This window comes from Sebastes fasciatus, chromosome 17 (assembly GCF_043250625.1).
Source record: "Sebastes fasciatus isolate fSebFas1 chromosome 17, fSebFas1.pri, whole genome shotgun sequence".
In the NCBI taxonomy this organism is placed as follows: Eukaryota; Metazoa; Chordata; class Actinopteri; order Perciformes; family Sebastidae; genus Sebastes; species Sebastes fasciatus.
In genome coordinates this window covers 7276563-7297152 of record NC_133811.1, presented here as the reverse complement: position 1 = coordinate 7297152, position 20590 = coordinate 7276563, and the positions used below count along the sequence as shown (strand labels likewise).

At 41.0% G+C, this 20590-nt stretch overlaps 1 protein-coding gene across 1 annotated transcript in view; it reads left to right on the top strand.

Moving 5' to 3' along the window:
* Positions 1-20590, top strand: part of LOC141753949 (CMP-N-acetylneuraminate-beta-galactosamide-alpha-2,3-sialyltransferase 1-like) — a 79065-nt gene that overhangs the window by 49342 nt on the left and 9133 nt on the right. Inside the window, exon 3 of the mRNA XM_074612647.1 lies at positions 937-1130. Coding sequence (XP_074468748.1) covers positions 937-1130 — 194 coding nt within the window. The remainder of the gene's footprint in view (positions 1-936; positions 1131-20590) is intronic.

Sequence of the window (20590 nt, the reverse complement as noted above, 5' to 3'; positions counted from 1 at the left end):
TTTATGTGCATCCCATCCCATTATTAGAGCCCAGCTCTCTAAATTAGAAAAGCCTATTCACAAAATTTATGTCACACAATTATCCTACCTTTGTCTGGAAGGCATCCAGTGCCTTCAGCATTCCCACATTCACCTCACACCATGTCCAATTAGAGGCAAGAATAGAAAAATTACTGCAAGGTTGCCTCCTGCCACTACTCATTTCAGGAAACGCTTCTCACAGGGAGCTTGATGAGGCAAGTGTCACATATCAACGGTAGCTCGGCCAGATGGTTCGGGCTGCGCTGCTGCAAGGCAAGGGCACAACCTCCAGGTGTACCCGGGCGCTTTCCTCCAATGAGATGTCAAAACTTACATGTATACACGGCTGAAAGTAATTTCTGTAAAGGAGAGTTTCAAATTAGGCAGAAAATATGTTGTGTAAGCTGTTTTTTTTAAGATTTATACTGAAGTAGAAATAGTCTCCTGATTAAAAGCTATATTTCAATACATAATATCCTATTCCCCATATTCAATGCCAACTAAATTGTTCTCCAGAATTGTATTGGCAAGGTGGAAAAGCCCCTACTATCATATTTAAAGCATGAGTCACTAAAACTCTGCAGTAAAAACTCATGAGAGATTGCAGAACGCTCTGTATCCGTTCAGTGTTTCCAGCTGCCGCAGCACAATATATAACAGTATACAGTACACACACACATTCCTGCATTTATTTTCTGTCTCTCCGAGTTCAAAGCCACTAGAAGAAGGCCAGGCCAAAAGAGCCCCCGCAGACGCAGCTAAGCCGCCCCTGAGGTTATTTCTGAAATGTGCTCGGTGTCTCGAGCTCGGCTGCCCTTGTTCAATCACTTCAACTTAAAGTGGCCCCGGAGCCGCGGCACTCTCTGAGCTCTGTCTCTCTCTCTCTCTCTCTCTCTCTCTGTGCTGTGTCACCAGTGGCTGCAGTCGGAGAGGCAGCCGGCCAACTTCAGTGAAGTGGTGGAGGAGCTGTTCCAAGTCATCCCTGATGAGGTGCTCTACATGGACGCCAGCCCCGAGCGCTGCAGGACCTGCGCCGTGGTGGGGAACTCTGGGAACCTGAAGGGGGCGCAGTACGGCGGCCTCATCGACTCCAGTGATTTCATCATAAGGTCAGTTAATACTTCAGTCTGGGGTGTGTTTTTCAGAATAGTGATTTTTGTCGGCCTTACTGCTTTAAACTAAGGATAAATTCAGTTTCTTAAAACTTGGGTCTTATTTTTTGTAGCTTTGGCTAAATGTCCACCCAATCCTACTGTTGTCAGCTCATTAAATGGGCGTTATCAGTCGTTGTCATTACCATTGTGATGTGTCAGATGGGCCAAACTGCACCTACTACATTGTAAAAGTGAAAGTGAACTTAAACAGGACTTAAAGCAACACGTAAAACTGAATGACACGCCCGTTTTGAACACAAACAAAACAGCTAGTTTAGGTTTAGGCAACACAACCAATTGGTTAGGTTTAGGGAAAAGATCACGTTTTGACTTAAAATAACTAATGTTTGAAAAGTGAAAGTGAAACTAAAAGTTGTGAACACAAAGACAACTACATGTTGTTGGTTTCACACGGCATGTGAACCCTGGGCGAAGATACTGTGTTTCGTGTCCCATCCGTTGCCCCCAACTTCCATCTCAGATAGAGTTTATGCCGTCCTGATCGACGATGTCGTCGCGGAAGCGTAGCACCCACCCTCCGGTTCCCCCTCAGGTTAACACTGTTAGCTCGGTCAGCACTGTTGAGATTCATGTTGAGGCAATAGAAATGCTCTGAATTCCCTATAGAGAACCTTTAATCACCTGATACTGAGCTTTAACTGACTGGACTCATTCTTCATTCATAAGTTTTGACTTGGAAGTTTGCTTCACTGATCAACTCTAAAAACAAATATGCAATCAAATCAGCTGAGATATAACCATTATATTATATGCATACAACCATTTTAGTTTTGTTTGGTGATCAGTTAATTGAATAGTAGACAAACACTGGAAAAAGCTTTCATTTTGTACACAGTGTAGTGTCAACATCTCTCTCTCTCACACATTTCTTTCTGCCACGTCCCAGCATGCACTCAGCACAGAGGTGTGATTGGAGATTTTACTTCACACAACCTTAATCTGCGCTCGATAAAAATTCGATAAAACGATCTTAAGGAAGCAGCAGATGAAAACAGTCGGGTTTGAGTATTCAAACGTTCACCCGGTGCCTCAAGGCGGCGGGGAGCAAGAGAGGAGTTTGTCGCTCCCTGTAATCTGTTACACCAATTGCAGCTCTGCAGAGAATGAATTGGAAAAGATGGAAAACACGACAAGGAGATTTTCTGGAGGGCTTGTGGGTGTGCTCTCTGCTGCAGATTAGGACTGTTGGCTTTATGATAAAATTAAGCTAATTTGTGTGTCAAAAGGGTAAACAAACATTCTCGCTCAGACCTCAGTTCAGTGTTTGTGCGGTATCTCCAGTCACAGATTTGAGTCTTGGCTTATCTTATCAGGGGCGGAATATGCAAATTCCTAAAGAGTGAAGTGGTATTGTTCTTAGACTATTAGATATTTCTTTTCAAACTTGACAGCAAAAACATTCTCAATGGGCTCCTTTGTTCCCTCCTGTTGCAATGGATTCATCCGAAATCACGTACTACGTACTACAAACTCAATATGTGTATCGCTCAACATACTTTTGAGTGAATAAACAGTAGTATGTATCTTTTCGACACACTGAGCAGTAATTTACGTCGTCACTTCCTGAGAGCCTCCTTGCCGATTGGAGACGTATAACCATGGTAACCTGCGTCAACCTTGTGTGACCAAATGATGATTTGTGAGAATCATAAAGTCTGAACTAATTAAAAAATATATAAATTACGCCAAGCAAAGAGAAATCTTATACTTAAATTGAAGCATTATTGATCTTACAGAGCTGTCCGTCAATGTCTGTTATGATTGCACTGCATTGTGGGATATTTATGCCGACGTTGTGTTTAGCGCTTACTACTACCAAAGCACGTATATTGCCAAGACGTGAAAGTCCATTGTTCGTTCCATTGCAACATCAGCGCCCAGCAGCAGAGCTACGCTTCCACCACTTTGGACTGAAAGCGACTACAGGACGACAGTAAAACGTCCGCCTACAAAGTGCCGAACAAAAGTAAAACAAAATCATTGTCACATTTAATGTCGCTACTGAAATGAACTGTAGTGAACAATAAAGTATTATAAATATAATAAGCATTTTCAGGTAAAAATGGCGGCAGTAGCTGTTGTCAAAAAAACACCAGGGTTTTGTCTCTTTGCTTCTATACTCTTTGCTACTACTGTAATATTACACCAGAAATAGTATGGAATATGCATAGTATTGGTTTCATGCTAAGGTTTCGGACATTCGGATGTGAGATTTTTTAATATGTCCGAAACCTTAGTATGGAAACAATAGTACGCAAATTGCATACTATTTCCGGTGTAATATTACAGTATGCAACGCTGGACTCTACGGCGGCGCAAATATCCCACAATGCAATTTCAGATGATTCAGTTTTAGCGTACTAAATAGCATTTTAGTATGGAATTTCGGAAGCAACCGTATTGTTCTTTGAATAATAATACAGACCTTTTTCAAATGTAACATAAATGGGCCCCTTTGTATTTCCTGTTGCAGTGTTTGTTAATGCAGCAGCTGACAGGAAGTAAACTTGGACCAAAGCTGATGTCCTTGCAACAGAACGGCAATGAAAAGATCTATAACAATTTTGAATAATGTTACAATCTGCTATCGTATACTATAACAAATAATGACATTGATAGGATATCAGCTCAGAGATGATATGGCAACACAGTCCAGTGAGTGTGAACAGAGATGGAAAACCAATGCCTTTCAGATATCCACAATGCAATTCACCCAGATCCTCTAAAGCCTCCTTTTTAGACCATTATGAATATTAAACGCTGTTGGCTTATCGGCTAAAGCCTCTTGTTTGCTCAGCAGATTGCAGTGGTAAAATAGATTTGAGTCATAAAAAAGAGCCTTTGCATCGGCCTGACAAAAATAAGCTTCTTGAATAATATGTTGTGTTCTGGCTGTGCCAGCTTGTTGTTGTGAACTGTTGTGGTTTTGGATGTGGTTTATTTGTATGTATTTCCGGTGTTTCCTGTTTTATTTTGGTGATTCACTCCTCCTGTGTCTTGTCTGGGTTTACTTCCTTCCTTTGTCTGTTTTCCCGCCTTTTGGTTGATTGTCTGCCCCGCCCTGATTTGTTTCACCTGTGTGTAATCTTGTCTGTTATTTAAGCCTGTGTGTTTCCCCTCTGTCCTTGTTGGTTCGTACTTGTCTTCCCAGTCCCTTGTCCTCCGTGTTCCTAGTGTTCCTAGTGTTCCTAGTGTTCCTAGTGTTCCTCCTGCCCGTGACTCTCGCACCCTCTGGTTTGTAGTTTTGTTTTTGTTCTCAGTTTGGTTTTGGTGTGTTTTCATTTGTACTTTGTTCCCCTCCTTGTTTTGTGATTTCTGGATTTTGTCAGCTGAATTAAAGCTCGCTTTTGTTTAAAGAACTTCCGTTCCTGCCGGTTACTCTGCGTTTGGGGTCATATAGAAAACTCACCACACGACATAATGGTGTTTGAATGTTGTTTGAAGCACTATTAAGTCATCGTAGTTATTAAAATTACCTTCTTCTAAGACATATAATTGACAGGCCGATGCGTCTTTTGGACATCTTATCGTAGGGAAAGTTGAAAGCACACACCATAACCATTTCCCGTTTGTGTTTGATTGCAGATAAAAAGAACATTTTAGACACAGAGTCGATGCTTTTATCTAGTAAATGTGAAAATACAGCTAACTTTATGGAGTTGAAGACACAGAGATAGACGAATCACACTTCATCTCCGCTGTAGCTCGGACACACGGCGGAGATAAGGAAGAACAATTTGGACCAAACAGCAAACAAAAACCGGCCATGGCAGACGCTTGTCTCGCATCGTGATCGATTAAGTGTAATGGAAAGTGTAACTTCAAGGTGAGGGGCATAAGAAAACTATAACTGTGTGTAAATATAGTATGAATAATACAGCAGAAACAAATTAGACTTGATTAAATAATGCAGCGTAATGGAAAAAAACATAAACAACAAAGAGAATAAGTATGTTGAGTGACTCTGCTTGTGTGCACACTAAATACTTCAAATACTTGTAGGCTACGTGTCACAAATATAGCATGGCAATATTTCCATTTATATTTCCAAGTCTGCCTGTATCTCTAATAAAAACACATTTTGATGATGTAAATAGTTTTAATTCAATTCAGTATGCTCTATTGGCATGAATATGACAGGGACAATATTGACAAAGTGCCATGTAATAATGAGATTATACAATTGATAAAATCAAGAAAATAGTGGAAAACAATTAACCCTTGCTCTGTGTGTGTTTGTGTGTGTGTTTGTGAAAAACTGATAATTGAGAAAACTATAATGAAAACTATTCATTGACAGACTTATTTTTCACAATAAAAATGAGATCAACTGAATAATTAGTCACCTTTGGCAACATATATTAAGATGAAATGTATTTCATTTCTCATCCACAAATAAAAACTGGACTAATATGTGAAAGTTTTAATGCTAAGTATAGCTGCTCATGGAATCACACATTTTATTCTCCTGATTAGTAAAAACATCTTCCACCACCTGAATAATCTCTTCTTCAGAAGTTGATTTATCTGCTTGACCCGTCGCACTAGTAAGAATCTTGCATATTGTAGGTTACGGTGTGTCACTGCCGGTAATGTGAGCTAATATTACCGGGTCTTGGAAGAAAGAAAGCATTGACTCAGCCGTCACAGTCTGGCATGAACAGGAGCCCTTTCTGTTAACCTCATGATAGATAGCAACACCTGTTAGTAACAGTTACCATGGTAACAGGCTGTTTTTAGTTTCTTTTGTCTACACTAAAACTTGCAAAAATCAAATGGGTAATGAAAGAATTGATGAATTATTATTATGAATGTAAATTATTATACATTTTCAACAAAATATATTTTTATTTACTACTGCCTATATATACCAGACCAACCCGTTCTCACTCCCAACTCATCAATTACGGCAGCTGGGTCAGTGGCCCTACTCGCCAAATTATGACGCTCTACGTGGCCGTAGTTATGGCGGGAGTATAAGAGAAAGTCAGTTGACAAATTCCGCTTGGGGTGGTGGTTGAGAGTGATGAATGTGTCAAACAAACACCGGACTTTCATCCAGGAGACCGGTGTTCACGTCCCGTTTCAAACCAAAGGTCAACGCTGACTTATTTTGTTGTCCAAGTAGTATAGACCAATCACGTTTGAGCAGGTTTTGGTTAAATGCAGGTAAACAGTCTGTGTGGTGAGCAAAAGAGATGGAAGGCATTGGCTTAAATGCAATCTGGAAACCCACCGGCTATCAACTGACAATGATTTCGCTTTTTATTGTTTTAAAATCAGCTTGTAAACTGGCTACTTGTGAAACAATCTGGTCGCACACATCATCTCTCAAATCCAACTCCGGTCTCGTGTCTCAAGTTGCTATCTGGACTGTAAACAATGAGCAGCTCACGGAAGAGGAAGTCTTGGCCTGGATATCTGCTTGCTACACTGGAACCCCAGAAACATAGCCCCTTGGCCCCCAGAGGGTAATTCGTCATCGGACCGATAGCAACTGTACAACCGGGCTTGGTAAGGTTGATGTGTAGGGAAATTAATAATAACCGACGAGCATTGTGGAAACCCCAGTACCAGTGTGGCTGTGCGTTTTTGTCTACCGTCTTCTACTACGCTCTCCAAGCTACCTCAACCATCAAACACGGACCCAAACTGTTACACTATGTCACCTATGTAATGTAGCCTACTTAACTATGTATCACATGTACTTAATTTAACTCAAACTACAATGTTTTCCTAAACCTAACCAAGTAGTTTTGTTGCCTAAACCTAACCAAATTGTTTCCTGTTAAAACGGAAGTTTATTTTGAAAAGACAGCATATGCATGTAATGAGCGGAAATTGCCATGTTGAAAACTGATGCTACAGGGGTACCTAGAGCGGCATAGTTTGACGCGTAGGGCCACTGACCAATCTGCTGTATTTGACGAGCTGGGAGTGAGAACGTGTTGAACAGTCACTCATTATTACACTCTATAGTGAGCAGTAAACTGAGATTTCAGACACTTACTAACCATGTGTGTTGCACAACTGTAATTTCTGAGGTTCACATTGTGGGATTGTTAACAGAAACTTGTGTTTGTGCCATGGATACTGTTTTTTTGTTCTATAGTGGGAATATTAAAGGGCACTAGGGCGTAGTTTAAAGGGCAGTGAATGAATTAATTGCTCTGGCGGACACAGTGGTGGTGGGAATGGTTAAAACTACACACAGCATACAGAATCAGGTGCCAAGTTGACACTGGATACAGTAGTTTGAGTCTATGGAATAAAGGTGTGGGTGCTTAGACTGTCACCAGCTTAAAGAGGACTCTGTTAAGATTGATGGCTAATGGGCATCATGATGATGGGGCTGACACGGAGATCTTATCAAGAGTAACCAGAGCGCCGCTTAAATATCGGAAAGCGAATTTCACGCAGTATTCTTGCATGGCTCTTAATTTATCACAGCGTGGCTTTGTCAACCTGCTGTGACATGTTGCCTCTGTATAAAGGCACATTACTGCACTTATCTTCTTCGCCAGCCCCCGCTGCGACAGCAGCATGCCATTGTCTACCAATTCAATTATCGGATGGCAGGAGACAAGAGTTATTCTTTGCCATTAGCAGAATAGTTTTCCTGCAGGAACATGCTTTGGAAATATGCAGTTTTCTTTTTATTTATTCTAGCCTGAGCATCACATTTGGAGTCATGCTTGGGTGGAAACCATAGTGCTGAGCCAAAAGGTCACCCGGGCTACGCTGAAAAAGCGGTGGAACATGAAGGTGAATACATATTTCACAAAACTTGTGCAACATGCTTGAGGGCAGCACTCTGTCCAGAATACGTTTTTATGAAATGTTGGTCCTTCTAAATCCGGACAAATACATGGAATCATATTGTATAATCATCTCTTCCGAACACAGAGTATCTGATCATATGCAATCACACTCTCTCAGTGCTTCCGTGGCCCACCAGCATATTTTATTTGAAAAGAAGTAGGCAGTCTTGGATGTGTGATTGTCTCATCATTCATATTTACTCTGCTGAATTGAGGATCAGTCAAGCTTATATTCTATGCTATGATGTAAGCCCTTGCAAATAACTTCATTAAGATGGATCTTAAAGCCAGCAGATGTAGTAGGAAGGTGGGCACGTCACATTTGTGACTCAAAAATCCATGTTTGAAATTGGCTTTAAAACCGGGATTTTCACACAACTAATGCAGGAGCTTTACAGCTTCAGCTGTCTTCTGAATTCGCCTCGAATCTAGTCATGACGTTCTTTAAACCTGTTGACATCAGAGAATGAACTTTTTCCTTTCTCTGGAAGTGTGTTATTACCATAATGATATGCTCCCGAGGGCCCACGAATGACCAGAACGCTCCTTACAAGTGCCTCTTAGCCATCAACAACCTCTGACCAAGGACACACGAGCTGTACTTTGTGTTTGTAATCAGCGCCCTAAAGCTGAAACAGAGCTCATGTATTGAAAGCTTGTTTTTTTGCATTATTGTTATGATGATAATGGCACAACCAGAATACTGCTTTCAAAGATCCATCAGTACATAAATTTCCAATTAAGACTTCATTTTCATGTGTGTCCAGTCCACTCTGCAATCAATCCTGCTCTTTGCTTAGTGAACCTATTTGTTATTGTGACACAAAGAACGATGGCGTTCAGGGGCTTGATTGCCACTTGGGGCTACCCACGCTACAAATGAGCGTAACCCGGGGCGGTGCAAGGAACTCAAGAGCATTCATCAAATGTCCATTTTGTGACATGAATTCAAATTTTAACTGTAGATCATTTTCAGGTGACATTATTTGCACCTTAATTTTGATGTGGATGTTATTCGCAGAGTCTCAAATGTAGCTTGGCTCCTTGTATGGATGTGTGCATTTGTTAAAAAGATGATCAAACCACATACAGTGAAACAGGAAAAAAGCCCTAACATGAATGGCAGTGAATGATTCCTTCTGCAGGAATGATGATCAGGGAGGTATGGAGAGGAGCATGTAGACTGACAAGCTGGATTTATACTTGCTGCCAAGGGTTAACAAGGGTCCCCGTCATATATACCTCACTGTAAGTTTTGATTTATAGTTCACTAGACACATATACTGCACGTGATCAGGCCATATCTTGCTGTAAAATTATTCCCCACTGTGTAGTCACTGTGATAGAGAGTGACAGTCGCTGCGAGCAGAAGGTTTTCAGTGGAAGTGGCTTTGTCAGATGTGTATTACTGAAAAAGAGAATATAACTGAGCCTGTCTTCAACGTGCTTTAAGTGTAACTTGCAGTATTTTTCAACCTGGACCTTATTTTTCCATGTTTTTGCATCTAAGTGACTAACAGGGACTTCAATTTCTGAAATTGGTCCAGTATTGAGGGAGAGCGCTGTAGACAGCAGCTGCAATATGGTGCTATTGGGGCAAGCTGGCACCGTCATTTACATCCACTAAAAGTGTTTGTTTTTGCCAGGACAGCCTCTAATTGTTACTATAAGTGTCTGACACTATGGAAAGAGTCTCGCTGAAGGAGAAGTCTCGTTCTGAAATCTGGCGAGGTGACGTGTTGCCGGAAGACGACGGTTGAATAGTGGAATATATCCATCCATACGGGCAGAGTTTGTTGTTTTGGAGTATAAAAAGTGTAGCTTTGTGTTACCTAAAAGATTTTCAATGTCATGGCTGAATATTTAGATGATTTTGACAATGTGGATGAGGTCTTTGAATTCAATGGCCACCCGTATTTATTTGAGCCTGAGTATAGGGATATTCAGATTTCACAAAGAGACTTCTCCTTGAGCGGGACTTGGACACAATAACACACAGACCGGCTCAAGCGAAAGGTAAGAACATTTTTTTATTTCTCTGTAGGTGTCCTTTCCATAATGTTTTAAGTTCACTTATAATAACAACAAGCACTTTCAGTGAACGTAACGTTACATTGACGCTGCTCATTTGCCCTCGCAGCTCGTTTCTTGGCTGCCGGTTACAGCGTTCTCCCTCAATACTGGAACAATTACAAAAATGTTGTCCCGATTAGTCATTTAGACACAAAAACATGGGAAAATAGGGTCCATTTTTAAACACTTAACCTTTAATGTTGTCTTAACTATGAACAATGTCGAAGTGTCCTTGAGCAAGAAACTTAACCCCAAATTCCTCCCTGAGTATTTAGATTAGATCCCTGCACCCTGCCTGGCAGCCTCTGCCATCAGTGTATGAATGTGTGTGTGAATGGATGAATGCTGACATGTAGTGTAAAGCGCTTTGAGTCGTCGGAAGCCTAGTAAAGCGCTATATAAATGTAAGTCCATTTACCATTTCTAGCAAGCACAACATTTCAAAAACAACTATTTGTTAAAGTAAAATTTAATTAAACTGGGCTGTATACTGTAGCTTTTGTTTAGCTTTGGTAATCATTCCTCCTTTTATTGAAGATGTAGCTACATAGCTACAAGTGAGTCAAAACCCCCAGTTAAGCCATATTGTATGAGCCATTTTTTTTAGATGAAACCAAAAGTAAGAGCAGGCAGCTGACCCTACTTGATTTATTACCTCAGTAAACATTGTAAATAAGAGTTTATGGTCTCAATCTCTAGTTTCAAGTCTTTTCAATACAGCATGATGTTCATTTAGTAAATCATGGTCCCATTTAGAGTCAAATAGACCATAAAGCAGGGGATGCTTTAGGGCGTGACTACCTTGTGATTGACAGGTCGTTGCTGCAGTGTTGTCCAGTCTGGGAGTTGTCCGTGTTTTCAGTTCATGAAAGTTAATTGTGACATTTTGGGCACCTTAAAATGTCTTGTTTTACATTCGGTTGTACCTAGCTCTACCCTCTCGTGTCACTTCTAGTTGCAAAAATACAAGATGGCGACGGCCAAAATGTCGAACTCCAGGCTTCAAAACGGCAGTCCACAGGGGGACATCACAGTGACTACATCCACTTCTTATATACAGTCTATTGGTGCGAGCAAAAACGGTGCGTGCACAACTACTGACCTTCTCGTTAAGTGAATGCTTAATAAGTTTGATACACAACATAACGAGCTTGAGCACTCGTTATGTGTTCCCACATTATGGCTCCTCTAACGAACCACGGTGAAGGTTTTGCATGGGCGTTTAATTATGTCCCAGTCAGTCAGTGAAGGACATTCATTGGTGTTGGCAGTGTGGCAAGGAGCTACATTCAGAATCAATTGCAACATCCTGCTATTTACCTACAAGGCATAAGTCTGTTGGTCTACACATTTCATCAGTCCACACTTAGAAACTGGGTGGATAATGCCAACTGTGATTTCAGGATAACTGCAAGCCATCTATAGCTAACAGGCAGAGTACCACACCGTTCTCAAAACAACCTTGACTGCCACATTGCAAGTTTAGTATTCACCGTGTTAATTACAAAGCCTGAAGCTTTAAAACCACACCTGAGACCGTGTGCCTTCATCTCATCTGGTGCGCTCGCCTCATCCCGGCCCCACCGCTTCAACTACCTGATAAAAATGTATACCGTGTTCATTGCTCATCATGATTATTAGTCAGCTGGAACTGCATAGGCATTTTGAAAATTTCCACACACTCAGGCTTACAAAGTAGAGCAGTGAACTCGTGAGAATGTGAAGAAATGAGACAGTACTGAAATACCACTGACCTTTAAAGTGTTAGATGGCTATTACATGCTGCGTGATCTGGCTGCACCTCGAAGCACGGGGCCGTGTTATGGTATGCCGTTGTTCTTGGCTTTGAGCATTTTGAGGACGAATGAATAGTAATTAGACAAATAATGTCCAACAGCCTGCTGGCAGGCCAACAGCCTCGACATTAAAGATGCCATTAATCATTTATCAGCATCACAGTCTCACTTTTCTCACTGTTCTAGGGGAAGAAAATAAGATATTCTCAGAGAGAAAACTGCACAGGTCTGAGATACCAGCCCTAGTCTGATCAAAGACATTTTAGATTAAAAGCAGTTTCACACCAAGCACGGATTTTCGTCCAAAAAATTAGCATGGAAATTAAAAAAAATGTACTTTGTTTGTTCTTATGAATGCTTGGAACATTCGCGCGGGGTAAAAAATATACATGCGGACTTCGATTTCAGCCGATATCCGCCTGTAGAAATATTTATTTGACCAATGAAATCATTTCTTCCCACTCGTGTCATAAAAAAAATTGTTTTGGTGTAATGGAAAAAAATCCTTTACTACTGGTGAATAACAATGGGTCGTCCCCTTCTCAACACCCGATAATGTACGACAAACACTGCGACGACTACCTCAACAACCAAATAAAGGACAATATATGACTTGAGATCGCCCAGCAGCTTGGCTACCACGCATGAAGATGGTAATGTAGCTGATAATCTGGTCTAATTAGTTTATGTATTGTGTAGTTAATCTTAGCCTCTTAGACATTCTCTGTCTGATTTTTGTTGTGTGGAGTGGACACGGTATAGGTTTCTATATAGGAGGAAACTCATTGGGCCTCATTGATGAAAATGGAACAGCAACACAGTTGCTCAGTTGCGTAAAATTCGAATGCGGATTTTCTGCATTCCCGCACAGCATTTTCGCATCACACTGGTGAGAAACAACATCAAGAGTCGTTCTTAATGTAAGTCAATTTACCAACAACCTGTGTCAACCCGTGTCAATCTCAACCTCTCGGCGCTATATTTTTACCCATTTTTTGTCACTTTTTTCACCGATGTAGCTCTAGGTAGCCTGCAAGCTATCTTCTTCTTCCTCGTGTCCAGCCATCTTCTATATCATGTCTTCCCAGTGGTTGGCGCAGGCGAGCGCAGCGGCATTTGGTTCGGCCAGGTCATCTTTGGTACATTGTGGAGCTTGGCTACATCTCATGATGTGTTCCATGGTTTGGGATTCGCCACACACACATATATCGGAAGTTGTTATCTTCCATTTCTTCATGGACACCTTGCAGCATCCTTCGCCGGCCCGCAGGCGGTTCAGTGTTTTCCAGACAGCCCAAGGTTGATCTAGCAAGCTATGTCGGAATGTGACATCCCTATTCTTCATCCCACCTACAATTATTGGCTGACTGTTTCTTTAACCAGTGGAAACAGCCGTCAGTGGGAAGAACACTAGACTTTTATAACTCGCTGAATGAATAGGAGATGCGTGCAGAGATTCAGAGACCTGACGTCAGTGTGATCGACCGAGAACTGCATAAACATCACAACAGCAGCCCATAATCCACACTGGCAGGTGTGCTGCAATGTAACAGTAGGCCCACGCCAACCTGTTACACAAGAATGATGTTAAACTGAGCAATGATACATTGATGTGAAATCTAATTAACATTAAAAATACCTGCCTCAGTGATTTTTCATTGATGCATGTTCTCTTTTTATATCATTGATGTTTTTGGTGCATCTGATCTGATGCAGAGTCTTGGTCACCAACTGATGTCTGAATTATATCTCTGTTCAAGCCGTATCTGAAAATACATACAGATATAACAGTGAAAAGCTTCAGCACTGAAAAACATCGACAGAAAAAAGTCTTCAATCAATCAATGCTGTAGAACCTTTCAACCTGACTTGTATATTTGAGCTTTTAAGACATACTTGCGTTCAGTAAAGTTGATTGATGCTCAATGTACTGGCCCTTTATAGTTGTAGCCTCCATGTAGCCCTGCTACAAATCACTTGTCAACATGTCTGTCATCTGTAAAAAAGACCTTCGCTCTGAATTTCACTCCTCCGAGAACGAGCCATCTGCTCTGGTTTCATGCTTTCCCTGGAACGGTGTTACAAACCCTTTATGATTCTCCAGATCTATTAATACAGAGAGCCACATCAAAATCTGTACATGTTTGATATGCGCAAAATATTGATCCTAATCTTTCCACTTAAGCATTCTTCATCTCACATTCTGTGTTTCCTGACTATTTGTGTATTCAAGGCAAAAAAAACTCAGTTTTGTGTGCGTGAGCAAACCATCTTGCCGGTGAGATGGGGCTTTTCAAAGGCTCAATACATCTGCCCCAGTTTGTTTCAAGTCCATCTGGTACCAATTTCCAGCGCCAGGGGCGAGTTACAGCAGAAGTTGAATATTGATTAGATCAATCTGAAATATTCGCCTCTTTAGAACAGTTGACACCACACGCCCCACAAGATTAAGTGAAGGAGCAGCACGCTGAATCCACTTAACAACCTGAGAACTTCTTGAGTGCCCTTAAGAGTCTTATTGTAGCATTCACTCCTGCAGCGAGTAAATGGCATGAGTCTTCTACAAATCTCAAGAGGAGCTTTGAGAAACACGAAAAATGGATAAAGAATTCAAGAAATGTTTGAATACTGTGACTGAAGGACAATATTGTGCTGTTCAATGATAGAAAAGTGCCCTGCCATTTTTAGATGTTGTGTAAGATGTCAAATAGTTGTGGAAAAAGGTTGTTGTGTGTGGGAGAAAAACATTGTTTAAAGTTCAAGACAGACTGATGTTGCCTACAGAAAGTTATGTGGTGTTACATGAGTGAGTATTTCTGACTTTGCTTGAGAAGCAGTCTGTTTTTTTTTTTAATGGTAGTTTTACCTCCCCTGAATACGCTGTGCATTTTGGCCGTCGCCATATTGTTTTTTTGCAACCACAACTGCCATGAGAGGGTGGAGTTAAGATCCAAAATGACCAAAAGGTTATAATTAACTGTCATGAACTGAAAACACACCGTGAAAGGGTTAAAGTTCTAAGATGAAAACACAGACAACTCACAGACCGGACAACGCCGTGGTATAGCGACCTGGTAGCCCCGCCCTAAAGCATCCCCTGCTTTATGGTATATTTGACTCTAAATGGGACCATAATTTACTAAATGAACATCATGCTGTATTGAAGAAGACTTGAAACTAGCGATTGAGACCATACATTCATGTTTATAATGTTTACTGAGGTAATAAATCAAGTGAGAAGTAGGCTCATTTTCTCATAGACTTCTATACAATCAGACTTCTTTTTGCAACCAGAGTCGTCGCCCCCTGCTGGCTGTTAGAAAGAATGCAAGTTTAAGGCACTTCTGCATTGGCTTCACTTTTCAGACCACTGGGAGTTGCCTTGGGCTGCTACTCTTTTCAATATTTACTAATGACATGCTTTACGTTTCGGATAAGTGCAGTGCTACTCTTATTGAAGATGATACAACTATACATTTTGCATCAACTAATATAACAGAATTAAGCAACTATTACTTTAATGGATATGTGAGAACAGATTTGTTTTGAATGTAGCAAAAACCAAAAGTATTGTGTTCAGGGCGAGGCATCTAAATATAACGCAAGGAATCTCTGTCTGTCTGTACATATTTGTGTGTGTGTGTGTGTGTGTGTGTGTGTCCTTTGTATATCTCGAGAACCATTCATCCGATGTACTTCACACTTGGCTGGTGTATCGTTGGGGACCCAAGGAAGTGCAGTCATAGTTGGTGCAATTTGGACATGCGACACGTTCAATATTAATAAACCTTGCGCTCTGTGCAGCAGCGGGGCTTTCCAGGAAGAGTTCACTCTTGCTGTTGGATGCTGAATATACTAACATTATAACCAAAAACACAACAAACTCTTCCTCACTTCCCTGGAGTCAATGAGCAATTCTCAACAATTTTGCATGCAGCACTTCTGGGCACACACCATGTACGGCCACTGCACTAGTGTCACTAATAATGATGATCAGCTGTGCCTACCACTCAAAAGGCCTTTACACACCGGGAGCATTTTTTTTCGATTGAGATTAATTCACACGTCAATATATTTTTTCAAACTGTTGTTTTTGTACTTTGACACAGAATGTGAATATTACACAGCGAAAAAGTAACATCGTGGTCGATTTTCTTTCAGTCACGTTGTATGGAACAGGTTGAGTTGTGCCTTTATTTATGAAACAACAACACGGAGGCTGATAGTCCGAAACAAGATGGCAAACTTTATTACTCCTTTCAACCTTGACAAAGGCGGCGCAGACAAGATCCACTACTTCCGTTCTTACCTTTCAACAATAAAAGCACTAGATACATAATATTCACAGGCGAGAGTTTTGCATTTTCGTATTGTTAATTTGTCACGCCCCCGGTGTGTAAAGGCCTTAAGGCTCAGATATTGAACAGGTTTAAAAAGCAAATTGCTTGGTGTCACAATCGATGGGCAGCTATCATGGGAGGAACATTAAAATATTGTTAAGAAACTGGGTAGAGGAATATCATGCAGTAGAGGATGTTTTTCTTTCCTTACCCCTGTCTCTAGAGTGCTAGTGACACAGGCACTAGTTTTATCTCACCTTAATAATTGCTCAGAAGTAAAAGACTCCTAAAAAACACAATAACAATAACCCCAATGTTAATAAAGTCAACTGATCTATTATGATAGAATGTAGTTTGAGGTGTTGTGAACTTTTATTTCTCTTGAACATTATTGAGACTTTAAGATGTGTTGCATGTCTTGTTTTATATGTTATGTTTTGTTGTGTGTGTGGACCCCAGAAAGAGTTAGTGGCGGCAGCTAATGGGGATCCTCATAAAGAATAAAGAATGTGCTGCAGAAGTGATGAATTCTTCACATTATACTATTTTATATGTGGCATGGTGTTCCTCTGGCCTCACCTCCGTCCTTTGTCATCTGCTCTGGGCGGCAGGGATCCATTTGGTGAGCAATTCTTAAAATCCCAGAAGCTATAGTTACCATTTAGAGTGAAATCCACCAGTGTAGTCCTGTCAGAAACAGGTTTTTTCCATTGAGATATTGCATCATAAAACCTCCTGCCAATACTTCTTCTTCCATACATTGCAGTTTTAATCTATATGAAGCACCAGAGCAACATGTAGCAGTGGAAAAAAACCTGGTTCTACTGCCCAGTACTTGTTAAAGGAGAGTAAACCAATTTCTATTTCTCCTCCCTCTCTCCATTTCTGATGTAAAATGGACCGAACAGTCTGTGATGAGAGTTTTGTAGATGTGTCCTTGCAAAATTACACATCATTATTCTGTAAAGTACAGCTCCTTTCCCCCCACAATGACACAACTGATGATGCAATATCATAATAATCAGTGCTCTGTCAATAAATAACCAGAGACACATCTGGTGCGGCAGCTTTATTACTGGTGACACAACGCTTCTCTCCTCTGGGACTGACTGTCCTTCCTACCATTTCACAGCTGTAGCATCGCTTTAGTAAGCCAACGTTATCGCATGCCTACTCGTCATGTTTTGCCACTTGGACAGATGCATCGTACCTTGACGTAGAACGCTCGCACATGGTTAACATTGTGAAACAGTGGCGATTGCGTAATTATGAATCCCACTTTTCTTGGCAAGACCCGCCCTACGTAGATGGTTGAGGTCAGTGCCAATGGTTGAAGTTAGGCATTGACCTCGAGCGGTTAGGGTCAGGATAGTCCATTCGTCAGGGCACGGGACCTGAAGAAATTGGGTTACTGGCACCTCGTGCGAATATAGATTCCTGGCCAATCTTAGCACTTGAATGCTACACAGGGTGCGCTTGCAAAGAAAAGCATTGGGATTCATAATAACGTGTGGCGGTTAGGTTTAGGCATCAAAACTACTTGGTTAGGGTTCGAAAAAATATCATAGTTTGGCTTGAAATAAGTATGCTTTTGACGTAACTTAAGCTATAGAGGTGAAATCATGTGACTCAGTGAAGTAGCATCCCGTGACATAACATCGTCAGTAAAAATCACTCAAATTTTGGTTTCACATGGGTCCCCTGACGGAAAGTCTTGTGTTTTGTTTTGACCTGTCCAGCAACCTAGACTTTCTCGCTCTAAATACCACGTCCGTTGCTCTGAGCATCTAATAATGATGCAGATGGGTTTACATTGGAATTAGTTGAAAGCCTGGTACGTCTCACTAAAGGGTGCCTTGTGTGTTGGTATCAAGACGCTGAGGGCCACTGCTCAACCATCGGTATATGACGCCCTGGGAGACCAGGCTGAGTTAGCTGTTGCATTAAAGACAGCTATCCGTCATGTCTCTATGTCCCTCCTGTTTTTATAAACTGATGTAATATATGTTTTTAATTTCAACAAAAACAGTTCTGATAAACCCGCTTCATGCTACAAACAGCAGACAGACAAAGTTAGCGACTAGTTGGTGAACACAGTGGAGCATTTAAAGAGTTAAAAGTATGTCCCTCAGGAGTTGGTGGAGATCAAAAACGGAGCTAAAACAGGCAGAGGACTCTGTTGTAAAGTTTGCGGACGACACTACCATCATCGGCCAGACTACAAACAACGATGAGACTTCATATCGGGAGGAAATCAACAGTGTTGCAGAGTGATGCACAGAGTGCAAACTACTGCTCAACATCAGCAAAACCAAGGGGCCGTTCGTGGATTTTAGAAAAAAAGGAGACAGACACACTCCCGGTCTACATCAGTGGAGCTGAGGTGGAGCAAGTGACCAGTTTTAAGTTCATTGGAATCAGCATCTCAGAGAACCTGACATGGTCATCTCACTTCTCCACCCTGGTGTAAAAAGCTTAAAAACGGCTGTTTTTATTATGGCAAAAATCCCTTGCCAAGTTCTTTTAAACTTTTACAGAAGAGCAACAGAAAGAATCCTGACTGGAAACATTACAGACTAGCGTGAGATGAGCACGGCCACGGACAGGAGAGCTCTGCTGCGGGGGATTAAAACCGCCCAGAACATCATTGGTACCCATCTTGGTGAGAAGAGGTGCCTGGGAAGAGCCCAAAGGATATTAAAAGACAATAACCACCCCAGACACAGCCCACCATGCTGCCACCTTGCAAGCAATACAGAAGTGTCCGCTGTCGTGCCACCAGACTACAGATTGGCTTCCTTCCTCAGGCTCAACTCATCTTCCATACCCCACCATAAAAAGATAGTTTTGCTTTTTTGGTTTTCTTATGTTGCATAAAGGGACTACAGCTGCATTTTGTTGCGCAACCGTGTGTTGTACAATGACAATAAATTAACCTTGAACCTTGACTAACCTTGACTTCGCTAGATGACCGTAAACAGAACTATTGTCAATGTTGCTACATACAGTATATCTGCTGGATGTGTAAATAGGCACAGCCACGTTAGCTGCTACTTATCAAGGTTGAATGGAAAAAAAGGAGTAAAATGCAGGTTTAATAACCACTTTAAGGACAAAATATCACAAATTTGTATCTGTTCAAAATGTACCTTAAAGGGAGATTTGTCAAGTATTTAATACTCTTATCAACATGGGAGTGGGAAAATATGCTTGCTTTATGCAAATATATGTATATATTTATTATTGGAAATCAATTCACAACACAAAATAATGACAAATATTGTCCAGAAACCCTCACAGGTACTGCATTTAACATAAAACAATATGCGCAAATCATAACATGGCAAACTGCAGCCCAACAGGCAACACCAGCTGTCAGTGTGTCAGTGTGCTGACTTGACTATGACTTGCCCCCAAACTGCATGTGATTATCATAAAGTGGGCATGTCTGTAAAGGGGAGACTCGTGGGTACCCATAGAACCCATATTCATTCACACATCTTATACGATAACGATACGATAATACTTTATTGTCAGAGAGGTCTGAAATTTGTTTTGCATCTCAGCAGCTCCATTTGCAACATCACAAAAAGGACAAAGACAAGAAACAAGGATACGTACATTTAAACATTACAATCACAGAAGACGATATTCACGTTACCAAAAATTGTAGCCCACTACAACCTAAAAAAAACAAGTTACGTTAATGCATTAAAGAAATTAGTGGCATTAAAACGAATTTGCATTATTATCACATTAACTTTGACAGCCCTAGTATTTTCTAATCTAAATTCGGTGTTGTATGTAGAAAATTGTAGAACCATCTGAGACAAATTGCAAATATGCTATACAAGAAATTGACTTGACTTGCTTTGATTGATGAAATACAACCAGGAGTACAAAAGGCAACCATCTCAGAGCGAAACATGAAAGATTTTGGTGATGTTGTTGTCCCATTTCCCAACAACTATATCCATTCATATTTCATTTGACAAGACTGTCTTTTAGGTATGGAGTTTGTTCCAAACGTGCAAGGCCACTTGTCATTTTTTCAACCCGAGAGGCTACATCTTCTATTCTATAGGCTAATTTTATGTTGCAACATGAAATAGCAAAATAAATCTCATCAACTGTAAGATAGCCTTCGACACAAAGTACTTCTTGCAGGAGGTTGAGTCCTGACAGGCCCAGGCTGAAAATGTCAAGTTGTTATATAGCTGTCATCTCAGAGTCAGTAATGAGGGGGGTGATATATATTGCTCAGACTGGAGCACCCAAACAGGTGATGCTAGTCACATGGAGGGTCAGCCTCATGATTTCTCCTCTCTGTGTCACTTCCTTCCACTGACCGACACCAACTGCCA